This window comes from Prionailurus bengalensis, chromosome E1 (genome assembly GCF_016509475.1).
Source record: "Prionailurus bengalensis isolate Pbe53 chromosome E1, Fcat_Pben_1.1_paternal_pri, whole genome shotgun sequence".
Classification (NCBI taxonomy): domain Eukaryota; kingdom Metazoa; phylum Chordata; class Mammalia; order Carnivora; family Felidae; genus Prionailurus; species Prionailurus bengalensis.
The window spans coordinates 16,775,400-16,799,658 of NC_057347.1; the positions used below are offsets into that span (position 1 = coordinate 16,775,400).

At 38.4% G+C, this 24,259-nt stretch overlaps 1 protein-coding gene across 1 annotated transcript in view; it reads right to left on the minus strand.

The window, feature by feature from the left end:
- Positions 1–24,259, minus strand: part of EFCAB5 (EF-hand calcium binding domain 5) — a 194,975-nt gene that overhangs the window by 88,403 nt on the left and 82,313 nt on the right. The window contains 2 exon segments of the mRNA XM_043585552.1: positions 4,904–5,059; positions 19,725–19,795. Of these exon segments, the coding sequence (XP_043441487.1) occupies positions 4,904–5,059; positions 19,725–19,795 (227 nt within the window).

A 24,259-nucleotide genomic window follows, 5' to 3' on the forward strand; every position in this document is an offset into this window, starting at 1 on the left:
ATGCTTCTTGGTGCAATTGTGAATGGGATCAGTTTCTTTATTTGTCTTTCTGTTGCTTCATTGTTAGTGTATAAGAATGCAACTGACTTCTGTACATTGATTTTGTATCCTGCACCTTTGCTGAATTCATGTATCAGTTCTAACAGACTTTTGGTGGAGTCTATCAGATTTTCCATGTATAGTATCATGTCATCTGCAAAAAGTGAAAGCTTGACTTCATCTTTGCCAATTTTGATGCCTTTGATTTCCTTTTGTTGTCTGATCGCTGATGCTAGAACTTCCAACACTATGTTAAACAGCAGCGGTGAGAGTGGGCATCCCTGTCGTGTTCCTGATCTCAGGGAAAAAGCTCTCAGTTTTTCCCCATTGAGGATGATGTTAGCTGTGGGCTTTTCATAAATGGCTTTTATGATGTTTAAGTATGTCCCTTCTATCCCGACTTTCTCAAGGGTTTTTATTAAGAAAGGGTGCTGGATTTTGTCAAAGGCCTTTTCTGCATCGATTGACAGGATCATATGGTTCTTCTCTTTTTTTTTTATTAATGTGATGTATCACGTTGATTGATTTGCGAATGTTGAACCAGCCCTGCATCCCAGGAATGAATCCCACTTGATCATGGTGAATAATTCTTTTTATATGCCGTTGAATTCGATTTGCTAGTATCTTATTGAGAATTTTTGCATCCATATTCATCAGGGATATTGGCCTGTAGTTCTCTTTTTTTACTGGGTCTCTGTCTGGTTTAGGAATCAAAGTAATACTGGCTTCATAGAATGAGTCTGGAAGTTTTCCTTCCCTTTCTATTTCTTGGAATAGCTTGAGAACGATAGGTATTATCTCTGCTTTAAACGTCTGGTAGAACTCCCCTGGGAAGCCATCTGGTCCTGGACTCTTATTTGTTGGGAGATTTTTGATAACCGATTCAATTTCTTCGCTGGTTATGGGTCTGTTCAAGTTTTCTATTTCCTCCTGATTGAGTTTTGGAAGAGTGTGGGTGTTCAGGAATTTGTCCATTTCTTCCAGGTTGTCCAATTTGTTGGCATATAAGTTTTCATAGTATTCCCTGATAATTGTTTGTATCTCTGAGGGATTGGTTGTAATAATTCCATTTTCATTCATGATTTTATCCATTTGGGTCATCTCCCTTTTCTTTTTGAGAAGCCTGGCTAGAGGTTTGTCAATTTTGTTTATTTTTTCAAAAAACCAACTCTTTGTTTCGTTGATCTGCTCTACAGTTTTTTTTAGATTCTATATTGTTTATTTCTGCTCTGATCTTTATTATTTCTCTTCTTCTGCTGGGTTTAGGCTGCCTTTGCTGTTCTGCTTCTATTTCCTTTAGGTGTGCAGTTAGATTTTGTATTTGGGATTTTTCTTGTTTCTTGAGATAGGCCTGGATTGCGATGTATTTTCCTCTCAGGACTGCCTTCGCTGCATCCCAAAGCGTTTGGATTGTTGTATTTTCATTTTCGTTTGTTTCCATATATTTTTTTAATTTCTTCTCTAAGAAGAAGGGGCCTGGTTGACCCACTCATTCTTTAGTAGGGTGTTCTTTAACCTCCATGCCTTTGGAGGTTTTCCAGACTTTTTCCTGTGGTTGATTTCAAGCTTCATAGCATTGTGGTCTGAAAATATGCATTGTTTAATTTCAATTCTTGTATACTTATGAAGGGCTGTTTTGTGACCCAGTATATGATCTATCTTGGAGAATGTTCTGTGTGCACTCGAGAAGAAAGTATATTCTGTTGCTTTGGGATGCAGTTCTAAGTATATCTGTCAAGTCCATCTGATCCAATGTATCATTCAGGGCCCTTGTTTCTTTATTGACCATGTGTCTAGATGATCTATCCATTTCTGTAAGTGGAGTGTTAAAGTCCCCTGAAATTACCACATTCTTATCAATAAAGTTGCTTATGTTTATGAGTAATTGTTTTATATATTTGGGGGCTCCGGTATTCGGCACATAGACATTTATAATTGTTAGCTCTTCCTGGTGGATAGACCCTGTAATTATTATATAATGCCCTTCTTCATCTCTTGTTACAGCCTTTCATTTAAAGTCTAGTTTGGCTGATATAAGTATGGCTACTCCAGCTTTTTTTTGGCTTCCAGTAGCATGATAAATAGTTCTCCATCCCCTCACTCTCAATCTAAAGGTGTCCTCAGGTCTAAAATGAGTCTCTTGTAGACAGCAAATAGATGGGTCTTGTTTTTTTATCCATTCTGACACTCTATGTCTTTTGGTTGGCGCATTTAATCCATTTACATTCAGTGTTATTATAGAAAGATATGGGTTTAGAGTCATTGTGATGTCTGTATGTTTTATGCTTGTAGTGATGTCTCTCGTACTTTGTCTCACAGGATCCCCCTTAGGATCTCTTGTAGGGCTGGTTCAGTGGTGACAAATTCCTTCAGTTTTTGTTTGTTTGGGAAGACCTTTATCTCTCCTTCTATTCTTTTTAAAAAAAATTTTTTTTTTCAACGTTTATTTATTTTTGGGACAGAAAGAGACAGAGCATGAACGGGGGAGGGGCAGAGAGAGAGGGAGACAAAGAATCGGAAACAGGCTCCAGGCTCCGAGCCATCAGCCCAGAGCCCGACGCGGGGCTCGAACTCACGGACCGCGAGATCGTGACCTGGCTGAAGTCGGACGCTTAACCGACTGCGCCACCCAGGCGCCCCTCTCCTTCTATTCTAAATGACAGACTTGCTGGATAAAGGATTCTCGGCTGCATATTTTTTCTATCTAGCACACTGAAAATCTCATGCCAATTCTTTCTGGCCTGCCAAGTTTCAAAAGAGAGATCAGTCACGAGTCTTATAGGTCTCCCTTTATATGTGAGGGCACGTTTACCCCTTGCTGCTTTCAGAATTTTCTCTTCATCCTTGTATTTTGCCAGTTTCACTATGATATGTCGTGCAGAAGATCGATTCAAGTTACGTCTGAAGGGAGTTCTCTGTGCCTCTTGGATTTCAATGCCTTTTTCCTTCCCCAGTTCAGGGAAGTTCTCAGCTATGATTTCTTCAAGTACCCCTTCAGCACCTTTCCCTCTCTCTTCCTCCTCTGGGATACCAATTATGCGTATATTATTTCTTTTTAGTGTATCACTTAGTTCTCTAATTTTCCCCTCATACTCCTGGATTTTTTTATCTCTCTTTTTCTCAGCTTCCTCTTTTTCCATAACTTTATCTTCTAGTTCACCTATTCTCTCCTCTGCCTCTTCAATCCGAGCCGTGGTGGTTTCCATTTTGTTTTGCATTTCATTTAAAGCATTTTTCAGCTCCTCGTGACTGTTCCTTAGTCCCTTGATCTCTGTAGCAAGAGATTCTCTGCTGTCCTGTATACTGTTTTCAAGCCCAGCGATTAATTTTATGACTATTATCCTAAATTCACTTTCTGTTATATTATTTAAATCCTTTTTGATCAGCTCATTAGCTGTTGTTATTTCCTGGAGATTCTTCTGAGGGGAATTCTTGCGCTTGGTCATTTTGGATAGTCCCTGGTGTGGTGAGGACCTGCAGGGCACTTCCCCTGTGCTGTGGTGTATAACTGGAGTTGGTGGGCGGGGCTGCAGTCCGACCTGATGTCTGCCCCCAGCCCACCGCTGGGGCCACAGTCAGACTGGTGTGTGCCTTCTCTTCCCCCCTCCTAGGGGCGGGATTCACTGTGGGGTGGCGTGGCCCGTCTGGGCTACTTGCACACTGCCAGGCTTGTGATGCTGGGGATCTGGCGTATTAGCTGGGGTGGGTAGGCAAGGTGCACGGGGGCAGGAGGGGCGGGCTTAGCTCACTTCTCCTTAGGTGATCCACTTCAGGAGGGGCCCTGTGGCAGCAGGAGGGAGTCAGATCCGCTGCCGGAGGTTTGGCTCCGCAGAAGCACAGTGTTGGGTGTTTGCCTGGAGCAAGCAAGTTCCCTGGCAGGAACTGGTTCCCTTTGGGATTTTGGCTGGGGGATGGGCGAGGGCGATGGCGCTGGCGAGCGCCTTTGTTCCCCGCCAAACTGAGCTCTGTCGTCCAGGGGCTCAGCAACTCTCCCTCCCTTTGTCCTCCAGCCTTCCCGCTTTCTGAGCAGAGCTGTTAGCTTATAACCTTCCAGATGTCAAGTCCCGCTTGCTGTCAGAACACACTCCGTCCGGCCCCTCTGCTTTTGCAAGCCAGACTCCCGGGCTCTGCCTGGCCAGCGGGCCGCCACTCCATCCCGGCTCTCTCCTGCCAGTCTGTGGAGCATGCACCGCCTCTCCGCCTTTCCTACCCTCTTCCGTGGGCCTCTCGCCTGCGCTTGGCTCTGGAGACTCCATTCTGCTAGTCTTCTGGTGGTTTTCTGGGTTATTTAGGCAGGTGTAGGTGGAATCTAAGTGATCAGCATGATGCGCGGTGAGCCCAGCATCCTCCTACCCCCGCCATCTTCTGCCCGTCTCCCGAAATACTTTTTGATATAAACTTTTCTTATTTTAAGAAGCAGCATAATACAATGTGGTAAGCTTCCTATTCCCAACAATTTATTTTCTATAGGAAGCCAGCAGCAAAGAGAGTAAGCAAAAACAATCTTAAAAAAATACATTCTTAAGAATGGAAAGAGACAAGTTGTACATTGTAAAATGGCAGCGCCATTGAAGACATGGTCTATAGGCTGGTACCAGTCTGTGACAAGGTATAGAAATTGAGGATAGTATCTAAAAAATTGTATAGCAATTTGAGAAAGTAACAGATAAATCATATTTGAATCTAATAATAAAAAATGTGGATTGTCTTTTGTACGTGCATTTTCCCCCCCAGCAATCCGTTTTCATTGAGTGTTAGTCCACAACGGTTTAGCAATTAAAAACATCACCATCCACAACAACCTAAAATCCAGTCCTTCACAAAAAAATAGTTTGAGAAGTATTGCTTTAAGGTCTTATCCTACCTTCCCACGGTCACAACACAGGAAGAGTTCAGCAAACATCTGCCTCCGCATATCCGTTTTTATGATCTCCCGGAATTCATCTGCACAATGACAGAGGTGCTTAAGGAGTTTCTCAAACATTTCACTTTTAAAGTCTGCAATGTATGAGGAGATGTACTGCAGAGAAAAAGAAGATAAATGATTGATTTAAAACAGGGCTCTTTACTTGGATTTTCCCTGGGATTCAGTTGATGCGTATGAAATTATTGGCTACAATTTTTTTCCATATCATTTGCTTGTCACGTGAGTAAAGCATTTTCATGTTAGTACTATTCTTCAGCTGTGCTGCAGACAGAGGTAATTAATACAAAACCATACACCAAAACCATACACCAGTGAGACTAAATATTTTTGGAGCAACTCCCCTCTAGACCACAACAGCATTATATAGAGCACACTTTTTACCTCCCGGCATGAAATAGCAGCAGTTATAAAACATTGCCTGTAAGTTAATAGTTCTAAAAATTGGATGCAGTTTTCTTTTGATGAATGGCATATAAAACCATGTGTTTTCTGAGACTGGCTACATTTAATTATTGGAGTATAAAGAATGGGGATTGTGCAAAGTTTCTGCATCTTCTGATATTATAATAAGGTATCCTTTGTCTATTTTTTTTTTTGAAAGTATAGAGTCTGAAGACATCTATGCTTATGGGCCATTTCTCTTGGTTCCTATTGAACAGATTCCCGGAAGTGGGATTGTTAGCTTAGAAGGTAAATGCATCTGTTTTTTGGGTAGGATTTTACATCAGGCTTGGGCTTTTTTGTTCTTCCAATACTAATGAATACCATTCCTCCTCAGCCTCACCACCAGTGTGTATTGTCTTCTGGATTTTCCCTCATTTTATGGGTCAGGAACATAACATTCTTGATCTATACTTGACTATAAAGATCTTATGTTAAGGGACAAATGGATCTAGTGCTGGAAGAGTTTCTGAGGGAACCTTTCTTGAAGTGTTAGCCCAACTCATAAGTAAATGATTTCCTTGTCTGTCCCAGCACAGTGGTAGCCAAATTTGTACTGGGAGTCCAATTTGGATCAAATCGCCCTACTTCCATAGCCATAAATGATTGGAGCAGGGGATGATCCCTGATATAAACAAAGCCATTCAGATTCTTTCCACTAGAAATTGGGAATTAGGACTGGGAAATGGTTGGTTGTCCTCTGAGAGGGGCTGGACTTGTGAATGTAAACTTAAGAGTTTTGGGTGGCCAGATTCCTCCAGGTAAATGGAGGATGCAGGATAAGTCAGTATATAGAGACAGATGAAACAGAAAGCAGAAAGAAGAGTCTTGATTTTTCCAAGTCCCTGACTTCCAGAAGTCAGACCATATTCTTGCTCTTGGACTCCATACATTTCATTTTCATCTACATTAACTCAGGTTGGCTTCTGTTTCTTACAATTAAAGGAGACTAATATAGCTTGCCTAAAATGGAATGTTTTATTGGCATATTTCATTGGCATAATTTTTGAAATGAAGAATGTAGTAGACATTTCACTTCCTCACTAATATCATCTAGGCAAATTTAGAATGTACTATGTAAGAGATACATTAGGCTTGAATCCATGCAAATGAATCATAAACCATATTCAATTGACTTAGAGATCAAAAGAGGAAATTTAAAGCAGTGTAAGAGAGGTTTTCTAACTATTTTGTTTCATTGGCAGCCGAAACCTTCTAATTGTCATTATTTCTGATGGATCAATGAGTACAGTTAAATTCTTATGTGTTCCCTTGGGATGCATAATAGTGTAATGGTTAAGAACTCACATTTTGCCTCATCAAAATACCAATGGCATTTTTCACAGAAATGGAACAAAGAATCCCAAAATTTGTATGGGACCATAAAAGACTTCAAATAACACAAGGAACCTTGAGAAAGTAGAATCAAGCTGGAGACATCACGCTTCCTGATTTCAAGCTATACTGCAAGACTAGAGTTAGCAAAACAGCACGGTACTGGCATAAACATAGACACATAGATCCATGGAATAGAATAGAGACCCCAGAAATAAACCTATGCATGTATGGTCAACTAACCTATGACAAAGGAGGCAAGAACATACAATGAGGAAAAGACAGTTTCTTCAATAAACAGTGTTGGAAAAACAGGACAGTTACATGCAATTCTACTTCTGGATCTAGATAAAATGAAAACACCAATTTGATACATGTACCCCTATGTTCATTGAAGCATTATTTACAATAGCCAAGATATGAAAACAATTTAAGTGTCATCGATAGAAGAATGGACAAAAAATATGTGGTATATGTATACAGTGGAATGTTACTCCACCGTACAAAAGGAGATTGCCATTTGCGACAACATGGATGGACCCAGAAGGTACTATGATAAGTGAAATAAGCCAGACAGAGAAAGACAAATACTTATGATTTCACTTATATACAGAATCGATGAGGCTTTACCAGGCCTGTATTGCAGCTGACTTCTGCCTAATCCTGTTACGCTTCCCTCCCTTCACAACTATTGATCCCTAATAAATAACCTGTGTACCAGGATCCGTCTCAGCATCTGCCTCATGGGGAAAGTGACATTTGAGTCAAGAAGGAGAAGAGGGAGTAAACCATGTGGAAATATGTGAAGAGCACTGTCCTAGAAAAGTGGTAAGGCCCTGAGGTGAGAACATACTTGGGGGTTTCTAGTAATGGCAAGGTAGCTAATGTGACTGAGGCAGAATGAGTGAGGAGTACAGAGAGAGAGGTGAAGACAGGGGTCATCAGACAGTCCAGGTCAAGCCCTGGGGTCATGTTAAGGGCTTTGGTTTTTACTTTAAGTAAGATGGGAAGCCCTTGGAGGGTTTTGAGCAGAAGACTGGCTTAATTTACCTATATTTCTTTTTTTAAAAGTTTATTTATTTTTCAGTAATCTCTGCACCAAATGTGGGGCTGGAACTCATGACCCAGAGATCAAGAGTTGCATCCTCTTCCAACTGAGAGCTAGGCACCCCTACCTTCCATTTTATTTTATTTTTTATTTTTTTTATTTTTTTAAAAAAAATTTTTTTTTCAACGTTTATTTATTTTTGGGACAGAGAGAGACAGAGCATGAATGGGGGAGGGGCAGAGAGAGAGGGAGACACAGAATCGGAAACAGGCTCCAGGCTCTGAGCCATCAGCCCAGAGCCTGACGCGGGGCTCGAACTCCCGGATAGCGAGATCGTGACCTGGCTGAAGTCGGACGCTTAACCGACTGCGCCACCCAGGCGCCCCCCCTACCTTCCATTTTAAAAGGCAAGAGTGAAAAGCATAAGAGACTCTTAAAAACTGAGAACAAACTGAGGGTTGATGGAGGGGTGGGAGGGAGGGTAGGGTAGGTGATGGGCATTGAAGAGGGCATCTTTTGGGATGAGCACTGGGTGTTGTATGGAAACCAATTTGACAATAAATTTCATATATTAAAAAAAAGGCAAGAGTGAAAATAAGGGTGTCAGTCAGAAAGCTAATGAAATAAGGCAGTTGTGAGATGATGACGGCTTATAACAGAGTGCAGGTGGTGAGAAGACATCAGATTCTAAACATTTCCAGAAGGTGGAGACAAAAAAAAAAAACCCCCACATTTTGGAACCTATCTGAGTTCAAATCCCAGTTCCCATATTTACTGGCTGAGTAACCTTGGCTGAGTCACTGAACTTCCCAGTTTCTTAATTTATAAAATGCGTACCACAGTAGCTTTCTCACTGAGTCATGAAGAGGATCTTGTGTATGTACAGAGTGTAAGTATTTCATGTAATAAGTTCTCTGTAGCCATTGCTCCTGCTTCCTTTTGAGGTAGGTAAAAAAACTGACCAAGAAAAAGAATAAAAGTCTTCTCAGTAGACATATCTATTTAGAAGGAAAAATCCAATGAGATCAGGGATTCTCAAAATGTTGCCCCTTGACTACAACTCCTGAGAGCTTGTTAGAACCTCTGAGGGCATCACCTCAGAGCTTGTTAGAAATGAAAATTTGGTATAAACTTAGGGGTGCATGTATCCCTTTGAATTAGTATTCTCGTATTCTTTGGGTAAATACCCAGTAGTGTGATTGCTGGATCATAAGGTAGTTCTATTTTTAACTTTTTGAGGAACCTCCATACTGTTTTCCACAGTGGCTGCACCAGTTTGCTCTCCCACCAACAGTGCATGAGTGTTTCTTTTACAGAAGCATTATTTATAATAGCTAAGATATGGAAGTAGCCTCAGTGTCCATCGATTGATGGATAAAGAAGATGTTGGATATAAATTATGGAAAGAGCCTAAATGTCCATCAACTGATGAATGGATAAAGAAATTGTGGTTTATATACACAATGGAGTACTACGTGGCAAGGAGAAAGAATGAAATATGGCTCTTTGTAGCAACGTGGATGGAACTGGAGAGTGTTATGCCAAGTGAAATAAGCCATACAGAGAAAGACAGATACCATATGTTTTCACTCTTATGTGGATCCTGAGAAACTTACCAGAAACCCATGGGGGAGGGAAAGGAAAAAAAAAAGAGGTTAGAGTGGGAGAGACCCAAAGCATAAGAGACTCTTAAAAACTGAGAACAAACTGAGGGTTGATGGGGGGTGGGGAGGAGAGGAGGGTGGGTGATGGGTATTGAAGAGGGCATCTTTTGGGATGAGCACTGGGTGTTGTATGGAAACCAATTTGACAATAAATTTCATATATTGGGGGAAAAAATAAGATGTGGGATATATACAATAGAATATTACTCAGCCATTAAAAAAGAATGAAATCTTGCCATTTTCAACAACAGGGATGGAGCTAGGGAGTATAATGCTAAGTGAAATAAGTCAGTAGGAGAAAGACATATATCATATGATTTCACTCATATGTGGAATTTAAGAAACAAAACAAAAAAGTAAAGGGGAAAAAATAAGACAAAGAGAGAGAAACAAATCAAGAAACTGACTCTTAACTATAGAGAACAAATTGATGGCTACCAGAGGGAAGAGGTGAGTAGGATGAGTTAAATAGGTGATGGGGATTAAAGAGAGCACTTGTGATGAGAACAGGGTGATGATATATGGAAGTGTTGTTACTATATTGTATACCTGAAACTAATATGATACTGTATGTTAACTGGAAATAAAAAGAAACTTAACTTTAAAAAAAAAAAGAAAGAAACACAATCCTTTGGGTGGCTATTAAAGCAAAATGCGTTTAAAGAAACAAACACTTTTCTCCAAAAAAAAAAAAAAGGAAGAAGAAATGTAAATTTGGGGACCCTACTCCAGATCTACTGAATCAGAAACTCTGAGAGGGGAGTGGGATCCAGAATCTGTGTTTTTAAAAGCCCTCTGGGAGCAAAATACACTTCTAGCTCTTAAACAGGCTCCTTCCTGTCACAAGTGTGCAGAGTCAGAACAGAAATAATATGAGTTAATGTCACATGACCAGACTAGCTGCCCCCAGAGTTCTTGGAGAAGGGAAATCATCTATCTTTCCCCCTCTTAAAATACGGACAGACCCAAACACTTTTCCACTGTTATTCTTTCCTTGTATCTCAACACTCAGAAATCCTGTGACATTAGCCAGTGGGGGGCATGTGGTTGTGTAAACTATGTATAGAAATCTAAGTGGGCCCATCAAGGAGACTGGGTCCTTGGGTCTTTTTCCTCCAACTTTACACATGGTAACTTGAAATAAAAAGTCCACTCTGGAGTGAAAAAAATAAAATAAAATATAAAAATAAACCCTCTGGGCTACTTTTATGTTTACTAAAGGCTGAGAACCATTGAAATATATGACATGCAGGTGACTGGTCCTAATTATTCCAGAATCCTAATGTTGTTTAATATATAAATTAACCTTTTGGGAATTGACCTCAAAGACATTTGAGTTTTCTGGATGCGGTAATCCTATTAAACCACGGCTTAGTTTAACTGCCTCTCCAAGAGACACTTCAACATTCTGGATTTATAGAGTATGGGTTTTCTGAGTGAGTGTGTTCTGTAAGTGTGGGCTATATGACGTAAAGACTAGCAATTGCCAACTAACTACAAATTCCAAACAGAACAATTACAGAAGTTTGCCGGTATCTCTTCTAAAAACAGAGAAAGCAAAAACACATGGCCTTTGTGTTTTCATAGCCTCCCAAGGAATAAAACAATGAATACCTGCCAATCCTGAAATGATTGCCTAGTTTAATTTAAGAATATAATGAACTACTAATATCCTTCAGTTTAATAGCTCTGTGAGCTGATAAACACTTGAATTGTACTTAATCAAGTTATCTTCATGTGCTGGGTCCCAGTGTGATGAATTCTGGACTTTTTCTTTCTGACTTGAAAACCAAAATGTTGAGAATGTAGTGAAAGTCACAATTAACAGACTGATAGCTACTGTTAAATTCTACAACTCTGGGCCATTAGGATTCATATTTATTTAATTGTAGACATACTGGAGAGTTGATGAAGTGGGTAATATAAGAGGGATGGAAAGAAAACTATATTTGGAAGCTGTTTTAGGCATTAACTTCCAAACTATATATGTAAGTCCTGGTAGCATATAACATTTTCAGAAATGCCTGCAGATAAGGACTATAAAATATTGAAATACACAGATTATATTGGCTATCTATCATTGAAGAAGTGGTGTGTTCATATAGGATTTGGACAGAAAATTAGCTTTCCAGTCTCAGAGAGGGAATTTTTAAAAATAATTAATGCTAATTAATATGCCCAACAAAACAGAAATATACTTTAACTTTTCCAATTTTTGAAAATCAGAATCATTTGCTTAACAAATGAATTTCAACAAAGGCCTTATTCAATTATCCAATAATAATAATACATAATATAGTACATATTATATATAATACATATTATATATAATTATCCAATAATAACAAAAGTAATAAAATAAAAATAATAAAAGTAATAGACTGAAACACACAATTTTCCCCCTATTGGTAAAAGGCAGCTTAGGCAATGTTATGGGTTAGGTTGTGTCCCCCCAAAGTTCATACATTGAAGGCCTAACCCTTAGTACCCCAGATTGTGACTGTATTTTGAGATAGGATCTTTAAAGAGGTAATTAAGGGGCGCCTGGGTGGCTCAGTCGGTTAAGCGTCCGACTTCAGCTCAGGTCACGATCTCACGGTCAGTGAGTTCGAGCCCCGCGTCGGGCTCTGGGCTGATGGCTCAGAGCCTGGAGCCTGCTTCCGATTCTGTGTCTCCCTCTCTCTCTGACCCTCCTCCATTCATGCTCTCTCTCTGTCTCAAAAATTAAAAAAAAAAACGTTAAAAAAATAATAAAAACAAATAAAGAGGTAATTAAATTAAAATGAGGTCATTAGGGTGGGCCAAAAGCTAATATGACCAGTGTCCTAATAAGAAGAGGAAATTTGGACACAGACATGTGCAGAGGAAAGACCATGCGAAGGCACGGGGAGAAGATGACCATCTATCTATAAGCCAAGGAGAGAGACCCTCAAAAGAAACTAACCCTGCCAATACCTTGTCTTGGACTTCCAGCCTTCAGAACCATGAGAAATTAAATTTCTGATGTTTAAGTCACCCAGTACTTTGTTATGGTAGTCCTAGCAAACTGATACAAACAATAAGAAATTACTGATCAGCAAATTCCTTGATTTATGTATTTCTTACAGTTGAAGACCACGTAGGAAGACACACACCTGGGAGGACAGTTTACCATAGACCGTCCCATTTCCTGGGCTTAAAATTCCCTCATTTCTCCCTCATTTCCCTCATGCAGTTTTCACAAGATATTGCTACTCCTACCTCTACCTCCACCAAAGCCATCATTCCTTCAGTCAGAAAAAGACAAATATCATATGACTTCACTCATATGATACAAAACAGATGAACATAAGGGAAGGGAAGCAAAAATAATATAAAAACAGGGAGGGACACAAAACATAAGAGACTTAAAATATGGAGAACAAAAAGAGGGTTACTGGAGGGGTTGTGGGAGGGGGGATGGGCTAAATGGGTAACGGGAATTAAGAAATATGCTCCTGAAATCATTGTTGCACTATATGCTAATTAACTTGGATGTAAATTTAAAAAATAAATTAAATTAAATGGTAAAAAAAAAAAACACAAAAAAAGCCATCATTCTTCCTTCTTCTGTCCTTCCCTGCCATAACTCAAAGCATATGAAACACAAAATAAACAGAACAAAACAACACAAATTACAAAATGCAAAATTATAAATAACAGAATAGAGAGTCACTCAGATACATACCATTTTGGGGAAAATGCACAGACTGGATTTAGTAGAATATGTTAAAGGAAAGATACAGTCTTTGAGTAATTTGATGAAACCTATTTTAAAATTTAAACTTTGAGTCACATCAGCTTGAAGGCTGTGTGATTGGTACAAAACAACTGAGCCTAAGAAAGTGGCTATCTCAAAGCAGACCACTACGGAGCAAGAACAGACTAAGCCCCAGAGAAGAGAATTCAGGCAGAGATGTGGCCTTTATTTACTCCTCTTTAACTCCCTAGTTTCTTAGTGTCACAAAATCAGAAGTTAATATCTGAATCCCACTGTATAGTATTTGTAGTTTTTGCATAGAATTCTTCTCAAGCCTATTATATAATTCAGGTGCAGATCTCAGACTGTTTGAAGTCCAGGCCTACTGAAGGATGCTCCCAGGAAACTGACCCTCACTTTACCCAGTCCCACAGTAAACAAGATGCTAGATTGTTTTCACTTGCCTCTGGTGAGCAGGTAGGTGCAGCCAGAGTTTCCACAATGACCAGGTAGGAGATAGGATCAAAGCAAAGCAAACTCAGAGTGGTTGACTGCCTCAGTTTGCCTGGGACATCCCTAGTTTTAGCACTGAGAGTCCCATGTTCTAAGAAACCCCTCACTTCCAAGCAAATCAGAATGGTTTGAAACTCTAAACATTGATCCATGCCAATGGTCTAATTCCTGTGGGAAACTCTGGAGGAACCTCTGTTTGGAAGCATACTGTGTTGTATCCTGCTTTATATAACAAATCGTCTCTGTTAATACCTGAATCCTTTGCTATAAAAGAAATTTTACAGCCTTTAACTGTGTGTGAAGCATCTTTCCATTACCATCCCATTGGACAACCACACATAGGACAAGCTGTACAGAGAGTTCTTATTCTATGGTATGCATTCATCCATTCTCAATCCATTTGTTGTATTTATGTAATCACAAGATAAAGAATATGTATTTGTTATGGATAACTGGGAAGGATGATGAACACAAATGACAATATGAGTCAGGAGTCTGGTGCCTTAGAATGAGCAGAACTGATAAGCAGGTCACACTCCCCTAGAGAATAATGCTTTAGAAGACTTCACTCTTGTTTGAGAAGGCCATACTTTGTACTACTTTGAAGGCAAGAGTTCAGGGGACTAACTTTGAAATTACACTAGGGAAGGAATATAACCCAGGCCAGAGCCAGCTGATACAATCAGTAGAAACAGAAGTATGTCAATCTCTGGAGCCCCCAGAGGTAGGGAAGGAGGATCTGCAGTGATAAGAGGTCAGCCTCCCTCAGTTCCTCACTCTGGGATCTTAGAAGATTCTCCTCTACCTGAGGCCATCCTTACCCCTTATTCCATGAACTCTTGTCATACTAAAAGTCTTGTATGTGGCCATCACTAATGACTTAGAGATAACAAATTTCCTTTCCCTGGTAGTGCATGGTGATGCCTTCTTCAGGTAGCATTTTCCCCACAGAAATAGTCACTTTTATTAAGAACTCCATTTCAGGCACATTCAAACCACAGACTCCAGCCACTACACAAAATATTGCTTCTATTTAGGAAATGGGTTCGAAGTTCCAAACAACCTACAGAAACCTTTTTCTTTGGAGGGAGGGCATACAGCCACTTGTGGGACTGTCATTTAAAAATTATGGGCACTTTAGGGGCACCTGGGTGGCTCAGTCTGTTAAGCGTTGGATTTCGGCTCAGGTCATGACCTCCTGGAATTCAACCCTGTGTTGGACTCTGTGCTAACAACTGACAGCCCAGAGCCTGCTTCAGATTTGTGTCTCCCTCTCTCTCTGCCCCTCCCCGCTCATGCTCTGTCTCTCTCTCTCAAAAATAAAAATTAAAACACTTAAAAAATAAAATGAAAAGTATGGGCACTTTAACAACTCACAGTAAATTTTGCTTTGAAATGTACCAAGAAAAATTTAAACATGTCCAACTCTCAGACTTCTCTGGAAGCAAATTAGTAAAAAATTCTTTATCGAAGCAAATGAAATTTGTAGAGCTCAAAGAGTCCAGGAAATGAAAAAAGAAACTTCCTACCTAAAAAAGTTAACTAAATTCTCTATAATCACATTAATGGTGATTTTCCTCTGCTGATAAACAAATTAACTCATCAGATGAAAGGTGAAATGAAAGGTTTGTCCTCTGAAGGATTGAAATCTGGAAATTTCAGGAAGGATACACCTAAAAGGAACTGCTTACTTCTGGCCTGAACACAGTAATGCAGTTACTATGCTAATGGGGACACATTGAAATCTAAGGGTTAAGACTTCTGTTCCTTTTTAAACTTATATTCAATATCTACTTGGACAACTGAACACCAGTGTTAAAATGATACAAATGCTAAGTTTTGTCTCCTGGAATGAGTTGTCTTTTGGAAACCAGAGTGTTCTGAGAATTCAAAACAAGCCTGACACTCTCCAAAAACATATTTCTTTTGTGTCTAAATATCCAACTTACAAAACAAAACAAGAATCCCAGATAAACCAGCACATTCTACATTTTAAATTGTTCTTGTCAATATATTAATGTTTAAAGCACTGTTATTAAGGTTCCTTTCAAAGTAAGGGGCTACAGGTAGGGCAGGTGGAAAAAATTCAAACCTCATGACCACCAGATGAGTTTCCTACATGAAGCCTGCCCCACTGAAGCCTCATTTTTCTTTTACAATGAATCCTTTGGCAGTGATGAATATAGTAATCATAATGGTTTGAACCTGTTTGTTGCTTTGTAATTATCTTGTGGTGTGTGTCCTTAATGTGCTTATATTTTTTTTAATTTTTTTCAACGTTTTTTTATTTTATTTTTGGGACAGAGAGAGACAGAGCATGAACGGGGGAGGGGCAGAGAGAGAGGGAGACACAGAATCGGAAACAGGCTCCAGGCTCCGAACCATCAGCCCAGAGCCCGATGCGGGGCTCGAACTCACGGACCGCGAGATCGTGACCTGGCTGAAGTCGGACGCTTAACCGACTGCGCCACCCAGGTGCCCCAATGTGCTTATATTTTGATCCTTCTATTCCCTGGATCCTACTCCAGTTCTACCCAGCATGTGTAGGCATGCATGCCCATACATACACACACACACACACGTGCGCACACACACACGCATATGACATATATACTCATAGGCACACTCTCACACAACAAGGCATTATTTGGTCCTTAAGGGTAAGAAATACAACTTCCTATTTTGACATCTCTCCTACCAGAGAGTAAATAAATATTCAGTATATACTTAATAACTAAGAGACTAGACATAAATATTCTTACATAATATATTATAAAGAATAGAAAATATTCTTCTAAAAACAGTTACTTTTGATCTTCATTTACTAGAGTAAAACAGATGGAAAGTGAGAGAGGTTACACTCAACAAAAATATTGTCACCTGTTCATTTATCCACCAGAAAACAGAAACCTAGGAAAATGATATGTATATAGAAGTATCTGTGACCTTTCATTCTCTCCATTTGTCTTTTTCTCTATATTAATTATTACTCAATGATTCAACTTTCTCCAAACACGCTCCATCCTGAATGCTAATCACTCGGCTCATTACAAATGATCAGAGCGGTAATTTCATGGCATAGTATCTTCACTGGATGGCAGGTGTGTGTAATATCTTGCCTTTAAACCCAACATTTACAATTTTATTGTCTTCCAGTGTCATTAAATGAGTGCTGACAAAATAGCCTGAAAGCAAATCTCTTTATCTTTTTTTAAAGTTTATTTTTTTGAGAGAGAGCGAGCATGAGCGAGTGCACAAGTGGGGGAGGGGCAGCGAAAGAGGGAGAGAGAGAATCCCAAGCAGGATCTGCACTGTCAACGCGCCACTCAATGCAGTGCTCCACCCTGGGGCTCGGACTCACCAACCGTGAGATCACGACCTGAGCCGAAATCAAGTCGGGTGCTGGGTGCCTAACTGACTGAACCACCCAGGCACCCCAAAGCAAATCTCTTTAAAAGCAAGTGTCCACCCCCTCCACCAAAAAAAAAGGCACTGTTCCAAACACTACTTCTATGTCATATGTTATACAGAATGGTTCAATGATTTATTGATCAGATAATTAAATATTTTCAATAAATATTTCTATACAAGAAATATTTTCTTGGTTTCTGTTGATGTAACAGCTCTTCTCTATAATGAAAGTACCTTAATATGGGCTGAAGTTGGAAATGTCGGGAAAACTAATATCAATGGCTCAAAACACCCATTAAAATTAGAAATAGAAAAATATCTATTCTATTCAGTGTTCTGCCCATTTTTAAATTGGATTGTTTTTTGGTATTAAGTTATATAAGTTCTTTACATGTTTTGGATATTAACTCCTTATTGGATATATCATTGGCAAATATCTTCTCTTATTTAATAGGTTGCCTACTTGTTTTGTTGATGCTTTCCTTTGTTATGTAAAAGCTAAAACAAATAGTCCAAAAATTTGTATGGAACCACAAAAGACCCCAAATAGCTTAAACAATTTTGAGAAAGAACTAAGCTGTAGATATCAAAATTCCAGGTTTCAAGATATACTAAAAGCTGTAGTAATCAAAACAATATGGTACTGGCACAAAAAGAGAGATCTAAATCAATGGAACAGAATAAAGAGTCCAGAAATAAACCCACAACTGTATGGTCAATTAATCTTCAACAAATGAGGCAAGAATATACAATGGGGAAAAGACAGTCTCTTCAACAAATGGTACTAGAATGGTACTTCAACAAACGGAAAACTAGACAGCTACACTTTCTTACACTATACACAGACATAAACTCTAAACGGATTAAAGACCTAAATGTGAGACCTGTAGAGTGGAAGAGAGCCAAAGCATAAGAGACTCTTTAAAACTGAGAACAAACTGAGGGTTGATGGAGGGAGGGAAGGGTGGGTGATGGGTATTGAGGAGGGCACCTTTTGGGATGAGCACTGGGTGTTGTATGGAAACCAATTTGACAATAAACTTCATATATTGAAAAAAAAATAATAAATGTGAGACCTGAACCATAAAACACATAGAAGAAAACATGCAGTGATGTCTCTGACATTGGCTGTCAAAACATTTTTCTAGATATGTCTCCTCAAGCAAAATTAAGCTATTGGGACAACACCACAATAAAAAGCACTTCCTGTTCTTTTACAATGGCTTCGCTATTCCTGAAACATTTATTTTGATTCATCAATTAATTGGCTGAATTTATTATAAAGCAGTTTTCTTGTTTCAGGAAGGTCACATGGGTATTATATTTTCTGAGTTCTTTTGTGTTGAAAATGTCTGCATATTGCCTCTAAACTATACCATGGATGGATTATAGTGTAATTAGGTCACATTTTCTTTTCTTTTTACCTCAGAACAATATAGACATTGCTTGTTTTCTGGAATTGAATGTTGTGAAGTCTGATGTCAGTCTTACTGTTTTTCTCCCTTCATTTAATTAATTCAACAAATATATACATATACACACATACATGCATTCATACACACAAATCATATACAAATACATATATATCCACATATAAAACACATATATGTGTGTGTGTGTATACATATCTACACATTTAAAATGAGGAAATGGGTATGGGTGATGTATACCCAATAATACTTGATACAAAATCATTAGCATTCTACATAATACCTGTGTGTGTGTGTGTGTGTGTGTGTGTGTGTGTACACGTATACAATTTTGTTTTAATGGGGGGTTTGAACTATTAATATTAGTTTTCCTGACATTTCCAACTTATCTCCTGATTTCAAGAAGGATTCAAGAATCCTTGACATAGAACCTTGAAATTGTATATAGTACATAGTCATCATCTACAATGGAGCAAGGGTGAGGCGGGAGAAGGAAAAAGTTACTTTGACTCTGGGACTCAGAGAAAAACAAGGGAAATTAGAGGAAAGACATGAACAAATAAAAAGGCAGCCTGTAAAAGACATGACTCTGATACTATTACATTGTTTCTTTTGCTTATCCCAATACAATATCAATACAAAAGTAATCCCATACTTTCACAGATGAAATATTATGTAGACTTTGAAACTAAACTGCCTAAGTACAAATTTCCAGAGCTTCACTAATTTTGAGATCTTGTGCAAATTACTTAACCATTTTGCACCTTAAGTGTCTTCCTCTATAAAAGCAGGAATAAAGATTGCGGAGAGGGTTGCTGAGTTAATACATGGATAGCTTAGAACAATGCCTGGCCTATAAGAGATGTTTTTCCATTATTAGATTTCATTATTATTTGTATAACTAGATTTCACTGAAAAAAAAAAGAAGCTGGTTTTTCTTGATCCTAACTGAAGGTGTGAGTGGAAGTTTTTCACTTTCACATCATGAGTACCACTAACTGAAAGAAATTGTAAAATGTCTTTGATCATAAAATGTACCCTAACTTCAGAGGAGTTAAAATAATATTGCATCTTAGAATCAAAGTAAGTTAGTATGCTTTAATTTAACTTAATTATAAGTTAATGTATGTGTGACATCCCCCAGAAGAGAAACTGGCAAAAAAATTTGATTCAAATAACAAATAATATAACTTCTTACTTCTGTAAATTCCATTTTGTTCAGTCTTGGTCCCATTGAGTCAGCAATATCCAATTGTTTGCAACATGCTTCTAATTATAGAAAAAAATGTTATTTGCTAGTTAGTTTGGTTGTAATACAGTCAGATTTCATATTCATTTTATAGCTCTTTAAAAGAACATTAAAAAAAGAACATAAAATTATTTCTTAATTAATGTCCATCAGGTTTTACAAGTAAATGATACATAGTTGAGTAACACTCCAATTCCTACAAAATGATTATTTTTCCTGGCTTTTATTTAACTGAGCAACTCAGACACTGAAATAAACATGCCTACATTTTTAATGACCAGCCTGAGATAAAGTAAAAACAAATATGCATGTCAATAGCATAAAGATTACAAAAACAACTGTGTTGGCTTATGCTAGCATTTAAGGAAGCAGGTCCTAAAACACACTTCTACAAACTTTCTTTTCAAATATTATGTCTTTAATGTTTCTTAAATTAAATAAAAAATATATGAATATGTTCTTTTAGTAAAAGATTCAAATAATACAAAAACATAAGCAGTAAAACATGAATATCTACCTTTTCCCTCTCCCCACTGCTAGCATTCTCATTCCCCTCTGCCCCAGAAGGAACCACTGTTTTTCAGCAGTTGTTGCCACCTTTCAAGCAACTTCTCTAAGCATTTTTAAATATATTAGACACCTTTTGTTTTCCGACACATAAATATGGTTACATTGATCTGCAACTTGCTTTTTTCACTTAACTCATCTTGTAGATCTTTTCAAACAGGATCTGGAACTCAGGGAGAAGGTTTGGGATGGGAATGTAGATATACGGATGGGTCATTAGCTAAAGTCATGGGTTTAAATAAGAAAATCAAAGGAGGGTGTATAGTATGTAAAGTGATAATAGAGCCGAAAAGGAAACTCGGAAAGCCACATTTGAGGTACAAATAAAAGAAGAACCGAGAAACAAAAATGCTAAGAGGTGATCAACGATAGATGAAAAATCAAGATAGAATGATATCACAAAAGCCAAGAAAAAAAGAGTTTCATGAATAACAGAATGATCAATAATGGTAAATGTGGCAGTTAGTTCAAATAAAGATTTTTTTAAACCTCCTTTTGATATAAAATTATGAAACCTTTATTGACCTTACCAAAACACAAACACACAAACTGTTTAGAAGTTCATGATGAAAGCACTGGCTTCCTCTCCTACTTCTAGCAGCAACTTCTCCTGCCTATCATAGTCTGGTACATAAAAGATTCTTTAATACTCTTGATTTTTGTAACGATTTATTATATCAGTTATTGTCATAAGAAGATTGTATAAATGTTAGTATAAGCTTATGCATTAGATGCTGTTAGCCTCATCCTAAACTTCCTCCCAAGCTCTGGATGATTATGCAGTCCAGACTGGTTTCTAATGATAATAGCTGTTATAAAGTGTATGTGTCTGTCTCCTGGCTAGACTTTGAGAAACTTGAGAGGAAACATGCCTTAGTCCTGTCTGCCTCCTCTACCTAATCGCAGTATCTGGAACTAGTTGAGAGCTTAATAACTACTGAATGAATGAATGAATGAATGGTACAGAAAATACTAGATAGTATAGGAGGTAAGAAGAGAAAACAATCACTGTCAATTAGAATGGTCTGGAATTTATCTAATTTTATCACAATTTCAAATAGAGCCCTCTTCACTCATTCCTTCTGTAGACTTATCAAAAACTAAATAAATAAAAATGAAAGAAGTTATTCACAGATTTTTCTGAAGGAGAAGTTGAGGTTGTTCTAACCATGGAAAATTCTATATTTTGGATAGGCTGTGAAAAGGTAGGAGAAAGAGTTGTCAGCAAGGCCCCAATCATGTTTGGGGACCAGTTATCAGGAAGATGGGAAGCATATTTTATTTTTTAAATGAAATATGAGAATAGATTACAGACAATCTATTGTTATAAATGTAATAGCAGTCAAAAATCAATTGAAAAAAAGCAACTTGATATAAATAATGTAAATCTCAGGACCCAAACTCTAGTGCTTTATTCTACAAGTCAGAATTATTTTTAATTTTTTTTTTTTTTAGTAATCTCTACACCCAACATAGGACTCAAACTCAAAACCCCAAGATTAAGAGTCACATGCTCTTCTTTTTTTTTTTTTTTAATTTTTTTTTCAGTGTTTATTTATTTTTGGGACAGAGAGAGACAGAGCATGAACGGGGGAGGGGTAGAGAGAGAGGGAGACACAGAATTGGAAACAGGCTCCAGGCTCCGAGCCATCAGCCCAGAGCCTGACGCGGGGCTCGAACTCACGGACCGCGAGATCGTGACCTGGCTGAAGTCGGACGCTTAACTGACTGCGCCACCCAGGCGCCCCAAGAGTCACATGCTCTTCTGACTGAGCCAGCCAGGCGTGCCTACAAATCAGAATGTTTTGCTTAATCTCATATGAGAAAACGATTCTGAAAACAAAACCATCAAAATCTATGTTTTTCTGTAGTTATAGTACTGTCTCTTTCTGCCTCTTGTGACCATGGCGGAAATCCGCAGTTTACGTTTTTGTTGCCACAATGATGATGAATTAGAGTCAGGTCAGAAATCCTGCAATTCCTGCACAATGAAGACTTTTTCCATTCAGCCAAATATTCAAGTAGGTAAAAAACTTCCTTAGAATAAATTTGAGTCTAGAAACTATTTTTTTTTATTTCTTATTTTTTTTTAATTTACATCCAAATTAGTTAGCATATAGTGCAACAATGATTTCAGGAGTAGATTCTTTAGTGTCCCTTACCTATTTAGCCCATCCCCCCTCCCACAATCCCCTCCAGTAACCCTCAGTTTGTTCTCCATATTTATGAGTCTCTTCTGTTTTGTCCCCCTCCCTATTTTTATATTATTTGTGTCCCTTCCCTTATGTTTATCTGTTTTGTCTCTTAAAGTCCTCATATGAGTGAAGTCATATGATTTTTGTCTTTCTCTGACTAATTTCACTTAGCATAATACCCTCCAGTTCCATCCATGTAGTTGCAAATGGCAAGATTTCTTTTGATTCTTTTTGATTGCTGAGTAATACTGCATTGTATACATACACCACATCTTCTTTATCCATTCATCCATCCATGGACATTTGGGTTCTTTCCATACTGTGGCTGTTGTTGATAGTGCTGCTATAAACATGAGGATGCATGTGTCCCTTCGAAACAGCACACCTGTATCCCGTGGATAAATGTCTAGTAGTGCAATTGCTGGGTCGTAGGGTAGTTCTATTTTTAGTTTTTTGAGGGACCTCCATACTGTTCTCCAGAGTGGCTGCACCAGCTTGCATTGCCACCAACAATGCAAAAGAGATCCTCTTTCTCCGCATCCTTGCCAACATCTGTTGTTGCCTGAGTTGTTAATGTTAGCCGTTCTGACAGGTGAAGGGGGTATCTCATTGCGGTTTTGATTTGGATTTCCCTGATGATGAGTGATGTGGAGCATGTTTTCATGTGTCGGTTGGCCATCTGGATGTCTTCTTTGGAGAAGTGTCTATTCATGTCTTCTACCCATTTCTTCACTGGATGATCTGTGTTTTGGGTGTTGAGTTTGATAAGTTCTTTATAGATTCTGGATACTAACCCTTTATCTGATATGTCATTTGCAAATATCTTCTCCCATTCTGTCGATTGCCTTTTAGTTTTGCTGATTGTTTCCTTCGCTGTGCAGAAGCTCCTTATTTTGATGAGGTCCCAGTAGTTCATTTTTGCTTTTGTTTCCCTTGCCTCTGGAGACATGTTGAGTAAGAAGTTGCTGCGGCCACGATCAAAGAGGTTTTTGCCAGCTTTCTCCTTGAGGATTTTGATGGCTTCCTGTCTTACATTGATGTCTTTCATCTATTTTATTTTGAGTTTATTTTTGTGTATGGTGTAAGAAAGTGGTCCAGGTTCATTCTTCTTCATGTCGTTGTCCAGGTTTCCCCGCACCACTTGCTGAAGAGCCTGTCTTTATTCCATTGGATATTCTTTCCTGCTTTGTCAAAGATCAGTTGGCCATACGTTTGTGGGTCCATTTCTGTGTTCTCTATTCTGTTCCATTGATCTGAGTATCTGTTTTTGTGCCAGTACCATATTGTCTTGATGATTACTGCTTTGTAATACAGCTAAAGTCTGGAATTGTGATGCTTCCTGCTTTGGTTTTCTTTTTCAGGATTTCTTTGGCTATTCTGGGTCTTTTCTGGTTCCATACATATTTTAGGATTGTTTGTTCTAGCTCTGTGAAGAATGCTAGTGTTATTTTGACGGGGATTTCATTGAACATGTAGATTGCTTTGGGTAGTATCAACATTGTAACAATATTTATTCTTCCAATCCATGTGCATGGATTGTTTTTCCATTTCTTTCTGTCTTCTTCACTTTCTTTCAAGCTTTCTATAGTCTTCAGCACACAGATCTTTTACCTATTTTGTTAGGTTTATTCCTAGGAATCTTACATTTTTTGGTGCAATTGTAACTGGGATCAATTCCTTGATTTCTCTTTCTGCTGCTTCATTATTGGTGTATAGAAACAC